This window comes from Patagioenas fasciata, chromosome 11 (genome assembly GCF_037038585.1).
Source record: "Patagioenas fasciata isolate bPatFas1 chromosome 11, bPatFas1.hap1, whole genome shotgun sequence".
Classification (NCBI taxonomy): Eukaryota; Metazoa; Chordata; class Aves; order Columbiformes; family Columbidae; genus Patagioenas; species Patagioenas fasciata.
Window position 1 is genome coordinate 15,349,461 of NC_092530.1, and position 19,520 is coordinate 15,368,980.

General features: G+C 36.4%; 1 protein-coding gene across 7 annotated transcripts in view; it reads right to left on the reverse strand.

The window, feature by feature from the left end:
* PCDH11X (protocadherin 11 X-linked) overlaps positions 1 to 19,520 on the reverse strand; it is a 463,105-nt gene that overhangs the window by 336,372 nt on the left and 107,213 nt on the right. Inside the window, exon 5 of one of the 7 annotated variants that reach the window (XM_071813480.1) lies at positions 6,762 to 6,866. The exons of the other annotated variants lie outside the window; for them this stretch is intronic. Coding sequence (XP_071669581.1) covers positions 6,777 to 6,866 — 90 coding nt within the window. The 3' untranslated portion in view covers positions 6,762 to 6,776. Of the gene's footprint in view, positions 1 to 6,761; positions 6,867 to 19,520 lie in introns of those variants that run through there. 7 annotated transcript variants of the gene reach the window in all.

Sequence of the window (19,520 nt, forward strand, 5' to 3'; positions counted from 1 at the left end):
TTCTCTCTACATAACATTCCTATAAATTGTACTGGATAAGATATCTTTCTAAAATACTGACATAAATATCTTTTCCTATTCCAATAGATTCCATTCCTGAAACCACTCCTCATGAATACTCTGTTTTAATGTCTCAGATAAACCTCAAACTTCTTCAATTGTGCTACACCTTGCATTTTTAGAGAACTATTTGATATTTTTTGATGTTTTTACTGAAGAATCAGGACTAAGAATCTGACTCATGAAGCTTTACACACCATATTTCACTAGGAAGGGAACGGAACATTAAACAGAATTCCTTAGAACAGACTCCCACATATGCCCAGAAGATAAACCAGTGTCCCATAAGCATTTTATATACAGTATTTTCTAATTCCACGCAATTTATCAAACAACAAGCTGAGCAGATAATTGTGAAAAATGGCAATAGAGATTTTATTACGTGATGCATTGCTCATTCTACAGGCAGGAACCTTCCCACAAGCAGGATGTTGAAAACTGCCCTCAATCACTAATGACTTGACTTAACAAAATGATGGATATGTCCATTGGGCTGAAAAATTCACTCATTACTTGTATGTATTCTGTAACATGCCTTACGTTTATAGAAACCAATCCACTTTTGGCAGCCAGGAAGAAATTCAACTGTTATATGAAGCTGGCTGTGTACATGTTCAAGATATTTTTAATGAAAGAGACACTGAGGGAGAGAGGAACAAAAAAAAGACTCAGTCTATGGTAGAGCCTGATCTGTCAAAAAGTGACAAAGCAGCTGCCTTTCTCCCACCATATCTATATCTTGTAAGAATATAAGTTAGCTGGAGAATAGTCTTTCTTTTGCTTGTTTCACATGTCTATAGTGTCTGATACAATTAAACACTTATTCAGAGTTTCTCAATGTTTCCATAATAATGATAATATGCAATCATAAATAAATAATAATGAATACAAAAAATAACATCAAAATAGGAATTGAAAACTAGTTCATGAGATTTTTTTCCAACAGTGCCACGAACAGTGTTTTCATGTACAACAAGAAGAACTAAATGATATAATGTATGCTTCCAAAACAACTGAAGGTCATTCAGTCCCTGAATTTTTAATGGCCATTTCTATAAGTGATTAGCAGGAAACCTTAGGAAAAAACAATGAAATATTAACATACTTCTAATATTATTAGAGAATCACTAAATGTTTCCAAATAAATAAAGATATTGACTGAATAACATAGCAAGGACATAAATCTCCTAGGAGTTTAGACTTTGTGATTGACTTCACAGCCGAGGAAGTTCTACATTTAGAGAACAGAAAACTTCAACCTAAGATTTTTTTTCCCCAAGAAAACTTTCGTTTAGTATCTGGACAATTTTCTACCTTTTTTACCATTACTGTATGTTTATTAGCGTCAGAACAAGGAGAAAAATGTATCTAAGAGAAAAAGGTCCTAAAAAGTGTGAAGAATTTCACCCAGGTTTAGGTGCTGTTTTTCACTCTCAGCATGGGAACTTCATTTCCATTGCAAATTCTGTAAAGAAAAAGGTAATTGTTAAAGATGAGTGATTGCTAATCTGTGCCCTCATAGCACTGAGGTTTCACTACTGCTTTGGATAAAGTTATATTATCATTTCCATTATAGTGTTTAATTTCTACATCAATATATGATAAAGGAAAAGTATTTCCTCCTCTTGTTCTTTTTTTAGCTATTCTTCTGTAAAAAAGGCAAGAGACATGATCTTAGAGGAAAACCTTTTTTATTTAGATGAAAAGGTGATTCACCTAAAGGAAGAAGGGAAACATGCAGACAATAAAGTAGAAAAATGTCTAGATACTAAATGCAAGATTCCTGGGGAAAAGATGTAGTTTTTTTAAGAAACTCTATTTGCTGTGTATCTTTTTAATACAGTTGATATAGACAGCAGGAAAAGACGGAACTAAAGCTGAAAGCTCATTGTTATTTTATAAACTAAATGCTGCAAAATAAAGTGTACATACTAAAACCTAACACTGCACTCCAAGGGGAATTACAAATGCATGCCACAGCCCTCTTGTCAAAGGAGTATAAACAAAACTAATTAGCTGAACTATGTTTTCATTGTAAATTTTGTCAGGAAGTCATTAAAGCTGTTTTCACAATGGTACATTCAGATCTATGGAAAACTCAGCTCTCCTGATTCATTATCATTGCAATTGGCAGGGCTGCATGTTTGGGATACTCATTACCTTTAATGAATGCAGAGATTTCAAATCCTGAATTACATATCCTATATAGTAAGGTATCTTTCCCTTTCCAGTGGCAATGTACATCTACATTCATCAGCTTCATAATGTAGAAGCAACAGCTACTGCAATTTCAAATATATGTCCAGATAATTAAAAAAAAACCCCTATTTCTAAGCTTAGTTCAATTTTATAATATTTCTATTTGCAGAGGCAGACAAAGCCCGTACCTGACTCTAGTTCAACTCGAAAACTTATCTAACAAAGACAAAAGGATAGAAAGGATAACTCCAGAACTTGTGTTGAAAACCTGAAGAAATCATTCCTGTTTCATCATATCTTCCACTAACCCTTTCTACCAATCTCAGTTCCATTTTCTTAAAATCCCTAGTATTATTTTAATTGTTGGCGCAGGTTGAGGTACTCTTTCTAGTAGCCACACCTGAGGTGTTTGGTGTTGCCTTTGCCTCTGTCATCACGAGCAACGTCTTCTCTCAGTCATTGGACAGATCTGTGCCTAGTAGCAAAGTTTATGTAGACAAGAAAATTTACTCATCATAGAGAAGGATCAAGTTAGGGACTGCCTGGATAAGCCCACATACAAATCCAGGCATGAGATCAGATGGGCAGCATCCACGGGTGTGCAAGGAGCTGAAAAATGTCATCATGAAGACACCTTCTGTCATTTCAAAGACTGCAAGGACTGAAGGAGGCCCTATGACTAGGAAAAGACAAATACTGTGCTCATCTTCAAAAAGGTGAGAAGGAATTCAGGACAGTCAGCCTCACCTCGGTCTCAGTGGTGATTATGGAGCAAGTCTACATAAAAGTCATGTCTAAACACGAAAAGCACAAGAAGAAAGAGCCATGACGGAACTAACACTAGGCGAACCACACTTGACTAACCTGATCATGATGAAATGGGTAGCTCTGTGGATAAAATAGAGTAGTAGATGTCATTTATCTCAGCTTTAGGAAGGCTTTTGAGAGTCTAGCATATCATACTGGTGAAATGAGGTGATATGGATTGGACGAGCAGAGTACAAAGTGGACAAAGAAAGGACTGTACTACTGGGTGCAAAAGCTTGGCCAGTGATTCAAACTATAACTGGCAGCCAGTTACATCAGGTGTTACTCAGCGGTTAATACTGGAGCTAATACCATCTGACATCTTCATCAACAAGCTGACCAAAGGGATACAGTGCACTGTCAGCCAGTCTGCAAATGACACCAAATTGGAGGCACGAGCTGATGTGCTGGAGGGCAGAGCTGGCTCTCCACCTTTGCTCAGGACTCGCTGCATGGGAAGGTATGTGTATTCAAATTGGTACAACTGTTTAGCAAAAACTAAAAAAATCACCTTGAGTATTTTCTAGTCGTTCACATTATATTTTAGGTTGAAGCATTATAGATAAATCTAGACTGAGGAGAGCTGCAGACTCGCACTATAGGAATCCAGATTCCAAGACAAAGGTCACTCTGGAATGACTTGATTGCTGTGAGGACAGAAGAACAATCTGACTGATAGCAACGATCCTGGCCATGAAAAGATCCCTTTATAAGTCTTTTTTTCTTCTTAGTAGCTTTTAAAAGAAGCCTATAAATTAACACGAAAATCAAGACCAAACATAAGTCTATTTTTCTCTCAGTTTATCCCCTGAGCAGAATACTTCCTTGGAGAATCAAGTAATAAGTAATATGCAGAACATGGTAATCCTTTAACTGCAGTCCATATCCCTCCCTCTGGTTGGGTATTGAAATAATATGTGGAATCACTTTTCGAAGTAAGATGATGCATTTTTCCCAGCTTCCACATACCTACAAAGTCAGTTTTGCAGAAATAATGAATGGTCTCCTTAAGGCCATCCATTTATTTACATAACACATTCACATCTCACAGTCTTTTTAAAGGAGATCTCCTCAAAGTTTCTTTCCTGAAATAATATTCACTAAGCTATGCTGATTCAGTGACTGTTAACATTTCACAGACAAGCATATATTTCTCTGTCTCCAAAATTTCTTCCACAGGTGGGAAAAAACTCAATTCCTTTTTTATTGTCATAAAACCAGCACTATGCCTACTGTCTATTTTAGCACTTGCAGCTGCCCAGTCATGCCTGTGGTTCTTACATTTGCCAACAGAGGGATAAGTGATATTTGTTACAACTTCAACTGATGGAACTCTCACAGAGGCATTTTCCACTATGTTCTTCTTTCGTCTACCTATTTGAAATGCTTCAACTCACTCTTTTATAATCTTTTTCCTCTATTGAAATTTAGCATATTGAAAATATTAACCCACTACTAAAAATGAAAATACAAGTTTTGGACTTCAAGAAAAACATTCTAAAGTAAAGAGCATCAAAAAGCTTCAAACTTCTTTGAATTAAGATGGTTTATTTCATCATTAGTGAATGATCATGTCCTTACTAGCACGGAATATGAAGTCATTACAGGAAGTTCTGAAATTTATGCTTGTAACTCTGTACAGAAGAAAAATACAATGCAAACAGGCATTAACATACAAAATAGAAAGGGCCTGAGCTGCCTTTTGAATTTCCTGGATCACTTCAAGACTCCTTTCTTCATCTGTTTTTTTCCCATCATAGTTTTAAATCCTCTTTGGTTTATTTCCAGATTAAATATTTTTATAAAAATCTCACCATCTGCAAATCTCATCTCCAAAAAGGAAGCTAAATATGTTTGTAAAAGCAGGATTACTTATGAGGATTTGGAAAGGAATTGAATACATAGAAAATTAGGGAGAAATGTACTCACCTGTCCCAGGGAAAAACCAAACCAAACCAAAACATCTTCTTGTTTACTGAACTCAAATCTATTTTTAACTGGGAAGATTAAAAACTGATTTTCAGCACCATGGGAACTGCTGGATACAAAAAGAAGGGAAAACCAGGAGCACCTCTCTCTGTTTTTGCTTTGAAAAGGATGACTTATATCACCAGGGTGACTAAGTATGAAAGACCAAATAAAGTACGATGGAAAGAAGGGGGATATATTTATTCTGTTGACATTTATTACTATGTAAAAGTTAAGGGACAACCTACTCAAATTGCTAGTTTGCAAAATAGAGAACACAGGAAGATGAGCCAAAGATCAGCTGAAATTCCTTCTCCTCCTCTGAAGTCAAAGTAGCAGCATACGATATTTGAGCGGAACAGAGCTTAAAACTTCACCTTTCAAAGAATCCATAAGCTCAGTCCTATAAAGGTGACCTGCAAGGAGGGTAGGAGTGGAGATCTCCAGTGGCATCAGAAGGGCTGGGCAAAGGCGGCAGAAAGAATTGTCCACTTGTACAAGCATCCTAAGGAGTACATTATATGCACTGGAATCCTAGTTCGGGTGCTCACACTTAAGTCCAGGACTACACAAGCTTTCTTTCCAGGGAAGCAACCCGCAAGAGGAGTGGGTAGCACACAGTGCCCAGGGTTGCAAATACACTCTCTCTGTGTCTGCAAAACCGATGAGGAAGAATGTAAGTAACATGCACTATATTTGCATATACTTACGATGTATGTATCTTATCTAGGGTTCAGGTTTCCATTTACTGACCTTTTTTCCCCTGTATGAGAGCAAAAAAAATTACGATGGCAGATCAGGAAACCTAAGTCAGGTTGATTAGACTGGGATGCCAAGAAACAAAGTTTGTGATTTATGTTTTAAAACATCTTCTGATGGGATGCTGACTAGAAGCAGATGGCAGAAATGGCTGCAGTTATCCTGGCCAGAGAGGCCTTGGAAGCAAAGTGTAGTGCAGGTCACCGAAACATGGGAGAGAGCGGAAGCCAAGCTTTCTCTGATGCGAACTAATTCTGAAAGGACAAGCCGTTGCACAAACTGCATCGATTGACTAGCATAGCTTAAATTCATCCAGTCTGTGAAAGACTCGCCATTAGCCCTTCATAGAGTATGTAGCCATGAAGTATCTTGACTTGTGATACTAAAATCACTTTCTTTATGCAGCTCAACTTAGATAACCTATGACAATTGGTCAAGACACACTCCCTAATAACAGTAAATTGCTTTACAAGTTAAAGGTACATCAACGGGATTCAGTGCAAACCTAGTTTACTGAAAAATCCACTAGTAGTTTTTGGTTTTCACAAAAAACTACCAGATTTCTACACAATTAAAAAAAAATAATAATCTCCAAAAATAATTTGCAAGCTCATGCATGACATTGTGCACATCAAAAAGCTTGAGCCACTAAGTTCAGGAATATAATGGACTTAAATTAACACATTCAACCATATTAGGGACTTAAGTAACTCCACTACAATGAACCAAAATATCCTAGAAACAATAAAGACTGTCTGGCATCTGTTCACTTTCAAAATTCAGCCAATGAAACATGAGAACAGCAGAAAAAGTCACTTAAAATGTAAATGCATCAAGTCTTGAAGACAAATTACCCACTTAAGGTTTGGTAACTTGCTTTAGAGAAGAATCAACTGTGTTATCGTTCAGAAAAAGTTCTCAAGATTATCTGGTCACCTGTATAAAATATTCAGTTTCCTCAACTTTAATGAATATTTTATCTTCTAGACTAAATTCATTATCCTTAGAAGTGACAGGTTCTCTTGGTCCGACCTCTTGGTCTCCCTCGTCTTCCACTTCAAAACCCTTTTCACCTGGGGAAGAAGTAAAAGCTGAGTGACTTTTTTTTGGTCCAAGTGCTGCCTTTCAGTCTCCCTCCTTTCTTTTTCCCCAACACTTCTTTCCATTTTACAGACTGCCACCTTTAAAAACAGAAGTTCCATGTCCTTCCCAACTTCACAAGTGTCCAAGAATAACCAAGTGAGTTAGTCTAATTGAATTATTTTGTTTTTTTCTGAAGTATGTTAAGTTGCAAGCCTTTGTTTTGCTATCATAACCTCAGGCAACAGTAAATGAATTCTCTGTTACCTTTGAAGGGAGAGATGAAGTAAAATTCCCCAAGTGCAAAATCAAACAGAAAAGAAAGCCTCTTTTGGTTTGCTTGAAATATACATCTTGTCCTGCTGTTTCTTTAATGTTTTCTTTTATGATAAGAATCAGTGAAGGGCAGGTAGAGGGTTTTTTCTCCCCCTCCTACAAGCACCAGTTTATTACAAAAGCCTATTGATGATTGTAAACCATTGTAACTCCAATTAATCCACTTGTTTACATCAGATCAATCCACTTATTTATGTGTCAGATTAGACAAGAGTCACTATTTTTCTTTGGCTTCCCACACTCTCCTAACATTTTAACACATTTTTGAGCACCGCTATGAAGCAAGAGCCTCCTGTGGTTAGTTTGTTGATACTGGATTCTTTTTTTTTTCCTTAAGCTATGCAGTCTGGCTGGCATTCAGTTGAAACTAATGAAGAATGATTTTTAAATTACCAATGCATCATTTTCTACAACGAACACTTAAAACCAAACCAGGTCTCTGCACTTAGTCACTCATTTCACGGCTCAAAACTGTTCCACCACTTAAACTGCCTTGACATGTGGAAACATTTGCAAATACCCACAGGCTTCCAAATAGTTCCTCCCCAGATCAAACTCAATCTCAGGCAATGAAACAGCTCTTTTTCATAGTAGTCACTTTCTAATCAACTCTCAACACCCCCATTCCCCGAAGTCATCTGGAAAAAATAAGAATACATATTCCTTTACGTTGTAATGAGAGATCTGATAATTTACAAGCTAAGAGTTTACAAGCTAAGAGCTCATGAATTAAAAAATACATACTTGAAAACTCAGGACCAGAATTTAATTCTTTTTTTTTTTTTAATAAGAAGAATCATTTGTACTTCTGTTCAGGAAACAAATGTTAGATTTTACACTTGAAAATGTCTGCATGAGAATACAATGCATCTGAAGTTGGCAGCAATGTTAACTACACCATAGGGCCCCTAAATCCAACATCCTCATTAGAAAATTCACCATTACAGAAAGTGGGAAATGGTTGCCGGAACATCGATCTGTAACATCATTATATAATAGATGCTCTAAATTGTCTTGGCTGGACACCAAATACCAACCAAGACGGGTATATATGTCTTCTGTAGATCCCATGTAAGATCTGTTATCCTCATGTATGTGTTTTGGATATCCTCAGGGAGCAAAAATAGCACAACGTAGCATTTATAAGAAATTTAAGCAAAATAATAATTCTACAGATACAACCTCCTCCCCACTGCCAAGCCTCCCTTCCCCTCTCCTCGGTCTCTCTCCACTGCTCATTGAGACTGTGAGTGTATTTCTATGTCGCAATGAGGACAGAAGTTCTCAGCTGAAAGCATCTTGAAAGAAACACTAGGGACAAAAATATTTCTTCCTTACAAAAGGTTAGAAAATTACAGAATATTATACTGATCTTCTACACTGCCCAGTAAACTTGTCAGAGTTTAGCCTGAGAAAAGCAGGCAAGGCAAGCACTGCTTTCTGCACTATGAAGACAATGGCAAATGTTTAAACTTGAACATTAATGCTGATTTATGTACCAAATATTTTCAAGTTTCAGTTGTTTAGAGGTCGGGGGGTGGAGAATGGGAAATGTGCAATATTTAAAGCCTTAGCAAAAGCCTTTAAAACTGTATGATATTCAGAGAAAGAGCTGTGGGCTGTTGTGAGATAGAACTGAACTATTTTAAAACAACTGAGAGTCTGAGTGGATAATAAGCAACCACCCAGTGCATTTTTAACTCTTTAAAACACCAAGTTTTCCACTCCCAGAAGAATGACACAAAGGTGATGTGCTAACGAACACAATCAGAAGGCATAAACACACACAGTGACCGTGAATTAGGGGAAAAATCAAAATTCCATCTATCTATATCCAAGTGGAACCTTACAAAAAGTGACTAAAACTCAGGCAGGGTCACACTGAAGGTTTACAGTATCTCAGCCAGATCCTCCAGCATCAGATGCAGACACCAGGAAACACCTCCCAAAAGAAGAGAGGTATCTCCTGATCTTCTCATGGGAAAGGAGCTGAAGGTGTCCACCCCAGAGATCAGCCATTCAGACTTTGACAGACTGGTGGTTGCATTTTAAACTTCAGAAATCAGTAAAAATTGTGAACATTACTTTTGCTTCTTATCTCATTACACACCAGAAGTCCTAAAACCCCCACATTTTTATCTATCGCAAGGAATACATTTTGATTTTACAGTTTTCCTAATATTCAAAATCTTGCTATATTGTTTTTAAATTGGATGTGAGAGTTTTAAGCTACTATACCTAGAAATGAATTCAAGTAAATGCTCTTTTTTGCATATTTTAAAGCAAAGCTCAGAAAATTCCCTTTCTATTTTGAGCTCAGTATCTGACATTATATTCAAAGACCTGCAGGAAACAATGATGTTTACTGTAAGAGTCTATTTAATGAGCCATAAAATATAGCTGCACTCAGCACTATTTAAACTTAATTTTAGTAGTTTTTCTAGATTCTAGTTTTTAGCTATTTGCATGGTTTGACACCTGTAGAACAAGAAAGGCAGACTGGTAATAAAAAAAGGATTTCTGTACACTTCTTTTAATTAGTGTTGGTGCGACCATTTAAAGCTTTCTAATACAAAAATGAATTATGCTGGTTAATAAAGCCTGAAATACTTTAATTAATATAATTTGCAATACTAATTTTGCTCCACTAAAGCTTTTAGTAAGATCTTGACACTTCTATAAATAAACAGACTGTTTGCAGGAATTTTGACGAATTTACGTCAATCCACAAATAATGGAGCCAATCTGTCAGCTACTTCTTGTGATTGCAGCTATTCAGTATTATGTGTTTGGACATCGAAGAATGTAAATGTTCACTTAGGAAGAACATCTACTTTGTACAGTGACAGAAAGTGTCAATAATTAATAAATATGCATTAAGTTTATTGCTTTAGACCAGTGCATTATGAGTACTGTCATGTTTTAGAGCTCATACTAGCCTGCATGACAATAAATATATTCATGTTTAAATCAGCAGTAAAATTACAATTCACAGTTGGTTGGGTTTTTATAATTAACAATTCTCAGTCAAAACTCTTCCCCTCTCTATCTACAAACAGCAATGTCTCACTTCTACCAGCAGTCAAGTTGATGGGAAACTCACATTACAACACACTCTTCAAAATGTGAAAGAGTCAACCCTGAGGCTTTCAGCCTCCTGCTGGTTTCCCCCGAGACAACTTTCTGGCTTTCAGTACTCTAAGACAATTTCCCTATTGTCTTAAAAAAATCTGAATCAATAGGAAGTATGTTTCTAATATACCTATATATAAATATATTAACTAGCATACAATCCTGTATTAGCCTCTCATGTGCTAAACAAATAGAAAATTTAATATCTTTTTACTTCTTTGCAAAGCAGTGAGTTTGGTAGAGAGACAGCTATTTGGAGAGGTCCCTTACTGGAGATAAAGCGACGTTTAAAGCTGTTCTGCAGTCTCACATACAGCGATTCCCCATTCACATTTCTTCCCAAACATCATTTCTCTTTCCCTCAGTTCAGGTTGCTAAACCAACACCATCATTGTTAGCATCAAGTTGCTCTGGAGCCCAGAGCAGCAGTTACCTGCTCCCATCCTTTGGGGAGCAAAACAGTTGTTCTGGAAAAGGAGAGAGAAGACAGATGTGCTTTTTATAGAAAGCAGCACCCAAGTATTCCTAGGAGGAATGTTCAGATAAAAGCAACTTGCAGTGTACAAACTAGATGCTGAACACCCATCTTCGGTCGCCTATTCCCAGATTTCTTGCTCTTTCTGACAAGCATGCATTTCAGCTGTTATGTTTGCAGAAAGCTTTTTTTTTCCATTCTCCATATGTAGATTTATTTGGGAAAGAGTCTAGCATTGACACAAAACAACGTTCTTGCATGTTTCATAAACTCCAGGATAAAAAGCAATTATTTATTTTTCAGCGTTTTACATTAGTCAGTGTTGAGCATCAGCGCACACACACATGCAAAAAATCACAGGACAAAGATTTCTGTACTGTCATACTCCCATCTCATTACCACATTCTGTGATTTGATTCTATATATGTTGATTATGAGAAAATAATTTATTTGGATTTAATATTCATTCAATTTTTCAGATCTATATCAGGATTGTGAAAGAATATCCCAAAAGTATAGTTCTTCGGAAGACAAACACAACTTGTACTTATCTTTATGTTGATGTAAAAACACTTCAAGGTAGACGAATGCTAACATGCCTTCTGGCAAAATCAACAGCCATCAAACTGAAGAAAGGAAATCATGCCTGTGTGTTTGAATAGTTTGTGAGAAGGAAGCATGATTGAAAATACCAAAAAAAGAGCAGAAAGATTCACCCCACCCCGCCCCCCAATTATTGTGAAAGGTTGCAGATGACCAACATGATGTGCTTTCGATTGATTACTCCCTGTAAATTCAGATCTCTACAAGCAAAATATATCAAGCGAACTAAGAACAAACTTTCTTTATCAGATGTTGACTTGCAAATAGTATAAAAACTCCCTCAGCGCCTTAGTCACTGTTAGCTAAGGAACTGTAAGAGTAGTAAGGCTGGACTAGAGATTGCAAAACTCAAGTCTCACTCTTCTGAAGTGTTCCACATATCCTGCTTTAAGTAGCCATAATCTGTTTCTTGCTTAGTCTTGCTGATCTCTGAACAAAGATGGACATGTGTATGTTTCCACATATGGACAGCCCACACAGCTAAATCTCCACCTTTTTCTCTGAAATACAGAAGTTATTTAAACTAATGGGTTGTCATCAGTTGTCACCTTTCTGGTCTCAAAAGAATGAAGAGCTGGAAAAAACAGAAAATCCATTTGACCATCCATCCGTGAAGGGAGAGGTTAACACTGGTCTGCTCAAGATAAGTAAGTTATGGGTATCTAACCAGGGATTAAAAACAAGGTCTTCATAAATTTGGGATCACTTTATCAGAGCAATTAATGTTTTTCATTAACCTTCATTGATCAACTCCAATTGTATTTAGTGCTGAAACTAGGACCACTATCTGTAAACCTTGCTAAGTCTGAGTTGTGTCAATTCCATGCAGGAAAATTTCAGATTACCAGGCACAATATCAATAGGAAGCTTCTAAAAAGATTAAGAAAAATAAGAGTACTGGCAATCAGATATTTGACTTTGTACATTTTATTAATATTCACCTTGTCAAAAATGTTTTCAACTTGAAGATGAGCAAACACTAAAGATGAAACTGCACAAAGACAACCTCTCCATGCCTGGGGAAAAACAATATCAACAGATATTGGTACTACCAGTACAATTGCTGTCCTGCTGTTCTAATCTGTTTGAAACAGGATTGTTGCACAGGAGTCCATGGAAAACAGCTGCTGCAGTTTGCTGACTTTCAAATGCTTTTTGTTTGAGGAGTTTTTGCTATTAGGTTTATGTTCCTCTGTTTTGAAGCTGGAGGGTCAGTTACAGCAAATTCAGCAGACACGTGACAAGAACATAAACTACAGATGTCTAGTCCCTGTTCCTGCCCGGACAGTGAGGAAGACATATTATGACTGAAGAAACATTGAAACAAACACCTGCAAAATGAGAGAAGCCCTCTTAAAGAGTGTCATCGTTTATCTGCTGTTATACCTCTACAAGTCATTCTATGATTCCATAAAAGCAGGACGTACGTAGTTCACTCGTTAAATCCCCTTAAGCCAACATTAAGTCTGCTCCTTCTATTATGGAGCTCTTTACAATACTCACTGGTGTATGTCACACTAATGACTTTGATTTAATGTATGTAAGAGTTCTTATGATCCTTAATTGTCCTATTGACATTCTGATTTCAAATCAGAGATGCCAACACTTTAGAGCAAGAACAAAACCAGCTATTTCTCACTTCAAGTCAGATATTTGAAAACATGTCAAATGACAACCAAACATCTCCCTCAGATTCATCTAGTTGTCAGGTAACATCAATCTAAATATTAAATATACCTTTGCTCCTCGACCACTGTCTGTAGCTATAATTTTCTGGCAGTTAAGCATGAAACACCATCTGAAGTACTAACATATTTCAATACTCTGTAAGCTTCTTCCACTCATCAAGAAACATTTAATGTACTTCAAAAAACACAGAGACAGCATAATCAAAGATACAGGATGCTCTCTGTACCACGAACAGCTATCAAACAACTCTTCTGCCACAAGAGTTGACTTTGGGGTGTGTGACATCAAACCTTTAAACTGAGTGGCACAGAGAAGGCAAAGATTGCCCGTTTTCTGTGTTTTCTTTGTACTGGAATAAGAGAAGATCATCTTACGGGGGTCATGAAGGGAAACTACCAAGTAACGAGTAAAAATCCAAAACAAGTTGCTTCTTCAGACACCCTGTAGGTGAACTGGGGAATTTATTGATGCAGAATGTTTTAGATGTTGTGGGTTCAAAAAAAAATTGAGTAATTTGTGAAATTAAATGCTATAAGAATAAAGGCATAACTAAGACACACACTATCATAAGTCGAGAATAATTACTTCTGCCTTTCCCACTTCTTTGCATTTTCTAAAAAGAAGATGCTGGTTTTGGATAAACACGAGAAAAGCCACACCAGTTCAGACTAGAAGTTCTTAGCTTCTAGTTCACGACACCTGAAATGCATCAGCCATAGACTTACTTTTACATTTTCCTTTCACTATTATTCATCGGCTTTCAGACTCAAACAGTTGATGACAAATATGTGTTGGGGTTGGGAGGAGGAGGGGCTAAGGAATATAGAGTTGTTCAGAGAACCATAACTTCTTATACAGCATAAGTAATGGTGACTAATAAAATCTCTTCAATGAACAGAAAGTTCATTACCAAAGTTCTGTTTTTCTGACCTAATTGCACTTCATGCTGTCATAAAATAAAATTTAAAAAAAAAAAAAAAGTACAGTAAAAGGATTCTAAGAGTTCCTTTCTCCTTATCTACTGTCTGTTGCTTTACAAAGGCATTGGGGGTTCTTTGTCCTCTGCCTGAAGTGATTCCTCATGCAGCTCCATTCCGGACAAAACCAAGTCTCATTACATATTTTCTAGCTTCAAGAAAATAAATCTCTAAGTGTTCAATTTACATTATCTTATAACCCAAAATGCTGTTTTGTGAGTGAGGACAACCTTTTGTTCTTCATTCAAGGATGCTTCCCTGATTTAAAGTACTAAGTAAATTGTACATTCTCTTGTTCAGACACAGGAAAACCATCATGTCACAGGCAATCAGCTTTGGAAAACAAATGGCTGAAGGAGGCAGTTCCTTTCATCAAAGAGCATCTTCAGTTATCCAACATCATTTCAGGGATGATCACGTATTGAAAACATCTACTGTTCTGAAAGCTTGGAATGACATGTCTTTGCAGGCAGGTAAAGGAACAAAGTGGCTCCTTGGAGCCCAGCAGTGCACTCGCACACAGAGCTGAAAGGGACAAGGAGGTTTGGATGGGTAAAGCATATAATAGTACTGAATTCTATCATACAATGAAAATGCATTTGGGTGTTGTCTTCACTACCTGCCTATCTTCCCCTGCAGCTTTTAATATGTACGTGTCAGTCCTTTCAAGCTAAAAATGCAGTAAAGTTGAAACCCAAGTGGAGTTTGGAGCTGACCTACTAACAAGTTGTGTGCTTTCTTCAGTGTGGTTTTTAATACTAGATTGCACATGTGTCACACACCTTGTCACAAAAAAAAAAAAAAAAAAACCACCAACCTTTTTGTTTTCCTTTATTTTTTCCCCAGTAAAAACAAATCCTTGGAAGTAAATTAATGAAGAACCAAATGGCAAAGCAGATTGGATTGTTACTACCAAATGGTGTTTCAAACACAATCTAATTAGGTGATAAAATGGACCAACATACACTCAGTAAGCAATTTGCTGTGTATCACAGAGTGGGAGAGGCATCAGTCGTACAGGACTGTAGTGTGAGACATTCGGCATTTAGCTCTCTAGCAACTTCGATCTCTCAAGGGAAGAATAAAATGAATGAGAGTAGAGGATGGCATCTTCGAATTGAAGCATCTTCATTTTCATTTCGATTTTATGATGAGTCAAAAAGCCACTCTAACGTATTGATACTAATTCTCAGGAAAATAGTTAATCTCTGTAATGTGTTTGACTTAGGAGGAAGCAAATCAAAGCATAAATTTAATCAGGCATTTAGTCTTTTTCAACTTCCTCAAAATTCAAAATAAGTCACATCTCCGACAGAATTATTCACACACAGGAACATATGCACATGAATCCTCACAAAACAAAGGCACAGAAAGTCACCTCTGCACAGTGGTGCACCATGAGATAGCAATGTTATTAAATCTTGAGAGAACTTTCATGATACTTTTTGAATATGACCTGCTCCCTTAATGGTGCCTTTTGATTCTGAATTGATAATATCTAAACAAATACTGAATTCAATTTACAGTTGATCATTTTTAACATCAATAATCCAGCCCTAGATATTGATAGTCTGATTTAGAGTGGTTCTCCTAGAAAAAGCAAATCTCACAGCTGTATGGTCATACGCATTCATTAAGTCAGGTTACATTATAAGTGGCAGCAAAGATTTAGGGAAACTGAAAACTGCCACCACTCTTGAAACAAGTTTAGTTTCCTTCAGTGGCAGTCCTCATCCTGCATTCTGAGGAGCAAATAACTATATCTATTAATCTAGACACTGAACTACAATATGCCAACACACAGCACATCAGCTCTCTTCCTGCATTTTCATTGTGAGAAACAGCTTTTACAACTGGGCTTCTCTGTTTATATCTCAATTACTGTAGATGCTGAGCTTTTACTTAATAATACTGAAATATACGAACATTTGCATACACGTAAGCTTCTACATAGCACAAATACTAGCAAATAACATGCTTCTTAAATTTGTGCAGTTCAGCTTGTCAAAATAGCAAGTGCTGAGAGTAATCCACATTGTGTCACTGTAATTCAGAGAGATGAGCTAGATGTGTACCCGCACACTATTCTTTCAAAGATACTTTAAATCTGTTTTCAGATGTGATATGAATATTCTACGAGATTCTTTCAATAAATATTATTTAAAAGCTCTGCTGACTTTGCAAAGTACTTAATTGATGTTAAAGCCTGCTAAATGCTTAGCAGCAGTGTATAAAACTGATAATTATTTAAGAGATTTATGTGATTAACATGGTACAGTTAACTTTGAGGACATCTCCTAATAAAACCAAGTACCCTCGTGACAGTCCATTTTTCAGCATTACCCATTTAATTTAAATGACTTCTATTGAATATGTTTAATATACTTTACCAGGATTCTACGCAAAATGTTCTTTAAGAAAGATGCAGAATTTCTAACATTGGAGACCTAGTAGGTGTTGACATACAAAGTAAGTACGAAAATATTTTCAAATTCTTACACAACTGACAGCTCTGCACTGATATTAAAACATCATCCAGTATTTCTAGTATTTCTGTTACCACTTCAGGGGAAAAAAATGCAAGCTATATAGAGACTCTCAGGGAACACATGTGAACACAACAGAAGTAATTATGCACTTGAAAAAAGTTCCATTTCCTACACTCATGTGACAGACATGACAACTGATGTACATCCTTTGTTAAACCTTTCCTCATCACAGAAGTTAAGATAATTCTTCTTCTACAGAATTGCAACACAGGCTTAAGGAAAACAAGTACTTTTGTTTTTAAAGTGCCTTGGGTTTGTGCATCACAGCTTTGGGAAAGAACTACTGAATCACAGGAAGCTTTATGGAAAACTGTAACAGCACAGAGAAGATATGTGACCTCTTGTCTGAGTGCTGCCTAACTGTGGGTAGGTAGCGCTTTGACTTCCACAAACATACACAGAACATTGAATAAATATTTAGGAAAATCAGCAGTTTCTGTTTACACTTTAAGTACTTAAGTTCATCATGTGATTTAATCTTTCCTCAGTTTTTCACTGAAATAGTCACAAAAATTTTAAGCCTTTTCATATCTTTTCTCTAAAATAATATTTCTCCACACATGTGTGCTCCCAGGTTTCATTCCTAAAGGATGCCGGATGAGCAGAGGTATCTGCTACCACTTCCCAAATGAAATGAAATTTCGAAGGTCAAAATAAAAGCCTTCTTAGCAAGTAATAATCCAACGGAGCTATTTATGGAAGACACATCAATGTTCTACACGAAAGGAAAAACAAGACTTGCAGGAAAGGGCAATGAAAGAAATAATCTATTAAAGTTCTTGAGTTTTGTGATCCAAGGAAATTTTTTTCTAAGTAGTGGGAATTTCATGGAAGGTAAAAAATCCAGAAGGGCTAAGAACAAGCTAACAGAGTTATCATGACAATTTTAAAGACAAGGAGGTATTTTCAAATCCAGCATTCAGCACAGCCCCCAATAGGGCCTTTAACACAACTGTGAAGCAGTCACCTGCCAGACCATCTCAGAGATAAATGTATTTATTTAACTTAGAGCTCTGTTCTTTCAATTCTTTTCTAGCAGAAAATTCAGCATTAATTCTTTCCATCATGTATAGGTTACTGGATGGCCAAATGACAGATTTCACATGTAATTCCTTATTTTATTATCTCACACTACCAATCTTCTACATTTTATTTCTCATTTATAAGGGGAAAAAAAATGTAAATTTTCTGTCAAACCTTAACCAGTAATGGTTATATCTAGGAATACATAATAACAGTGTCCCTCATTTTAAAGGACAAATAAAACCGCTGTTACTTCCCAGTTTGTAGAACAAATACAAGTGTGATTTTTGAATCATGTGTTTCTGTTAGACTTACCCCTCCTAGACAAAACCATGTAACAGAGATTTTGCCTATATATTTTAAAATCAAATGATCTAGTCTAGGCAGAGGTTCCAAACTGTTAAGTCTCCAGTTTTTGCAGTATTTCTAGTCTCCTGCTGTGATGAATTTTTGTAGTGGTATAAGAGCAACAAACCAGAAGAACGAACCTGGGACCTATCCAACATTTTCTAGAATTATCATTTGCAGGAGAAATGGAACTAGTCCTTCAAAACTATTAACTAATGCCGGCTTCCAGCTGAATCCTCAAGGTCTAAATTCAGACTGAAAGCTTGAAAACAATAGTCTAATTTTCACTAAACAATAAAGCTCTTCTTTCATATTATTTTATGTCCTCTGTGCTAATTACAGACTTCCAAATTAATTCCAAATGCATGTACATGGCAGAGTACATCAGCTGATGTTATACTTCAGTTTAGAATTTTAAGTGTCATGATATTTATTTAAATCAGGTTTGGGACTTTAAAAGCTTTAGTCCTCAAGGATTACAAAATGAAACTGAAATTAATCACAATTTGTAAAATAAAATATCATACATTATTTTCCTTTACCATCTGCCTGGGTTATTTTTTCTTCAACCAACTTGCCAAAGATTAATTTTCTTGAGGGCAGTATAACTTGAAAATGATTATTTCAACAGCAGAGCAGTACGCTGCAGAAATACACAACGTGCACACTACAGTCATGTCAGAACAGTGATATATAGTGTGCTTGCAATGTGAAGAATGGGAAGTGAAAACCACTTCTCTAAGAAACAGCATTTCAACAGCTTTCATAGCAAGAGTGCTACAAAAGCTTGGTGAAAGACAGGTGGAGTTTTTGGTACATTAAAATGATGATATTTTAGGGTCAACACTGTTGCTACTGTAATTTCTTAACTGTTTTTTTTACAATTTCTGAATAGTGATCCTCAAATTAGATTCCACACATAATACATTGGAAGTTAAGCCACAGAGATACTTCTTGCCTACTTATGTCTTCCTATGCAAAAGGCATGATGTAAGCTAAGGTCCTTTTAGGTTATTTCTAGAGAGAGGACAGTGACAGGTTTACTAAGTAAATGAGCACTACACCTACAATTAAACAAACAAACGCACACAAAAAATCAAATCACTGCCTGTTAATCTGCAAAGGAGACTGCACAAGTGATTTGAGCACGTGCTGTGAGGTAATACAGAACTGGACAATCACAGTCACTGCAAGAGGCAGAAAGATCCACTAGAAGGATCGGTGTCGAATTCCTAACTGCACAGGCAAAAAACAGAAGCAATCAGGATGCTTGCAGAATCGTACACAAACTTACAGAATTTTGTGAATTATGCAGGCACTAATCTAAACTGTCTTCTTTTAACATAAGGAAAACAAAAAATCCAAAGGAACATCCAGTCTAGAAAACATCAGACAAAACTTTGTGCCCCCACATGTGAAATCGGATGAGTAAAACATCAATATTAAATGAAGATAAGCAATGAAACAGCAACACATTATTAGAGGTAATTTTAAAACCTTTCTAAAGTGTATATC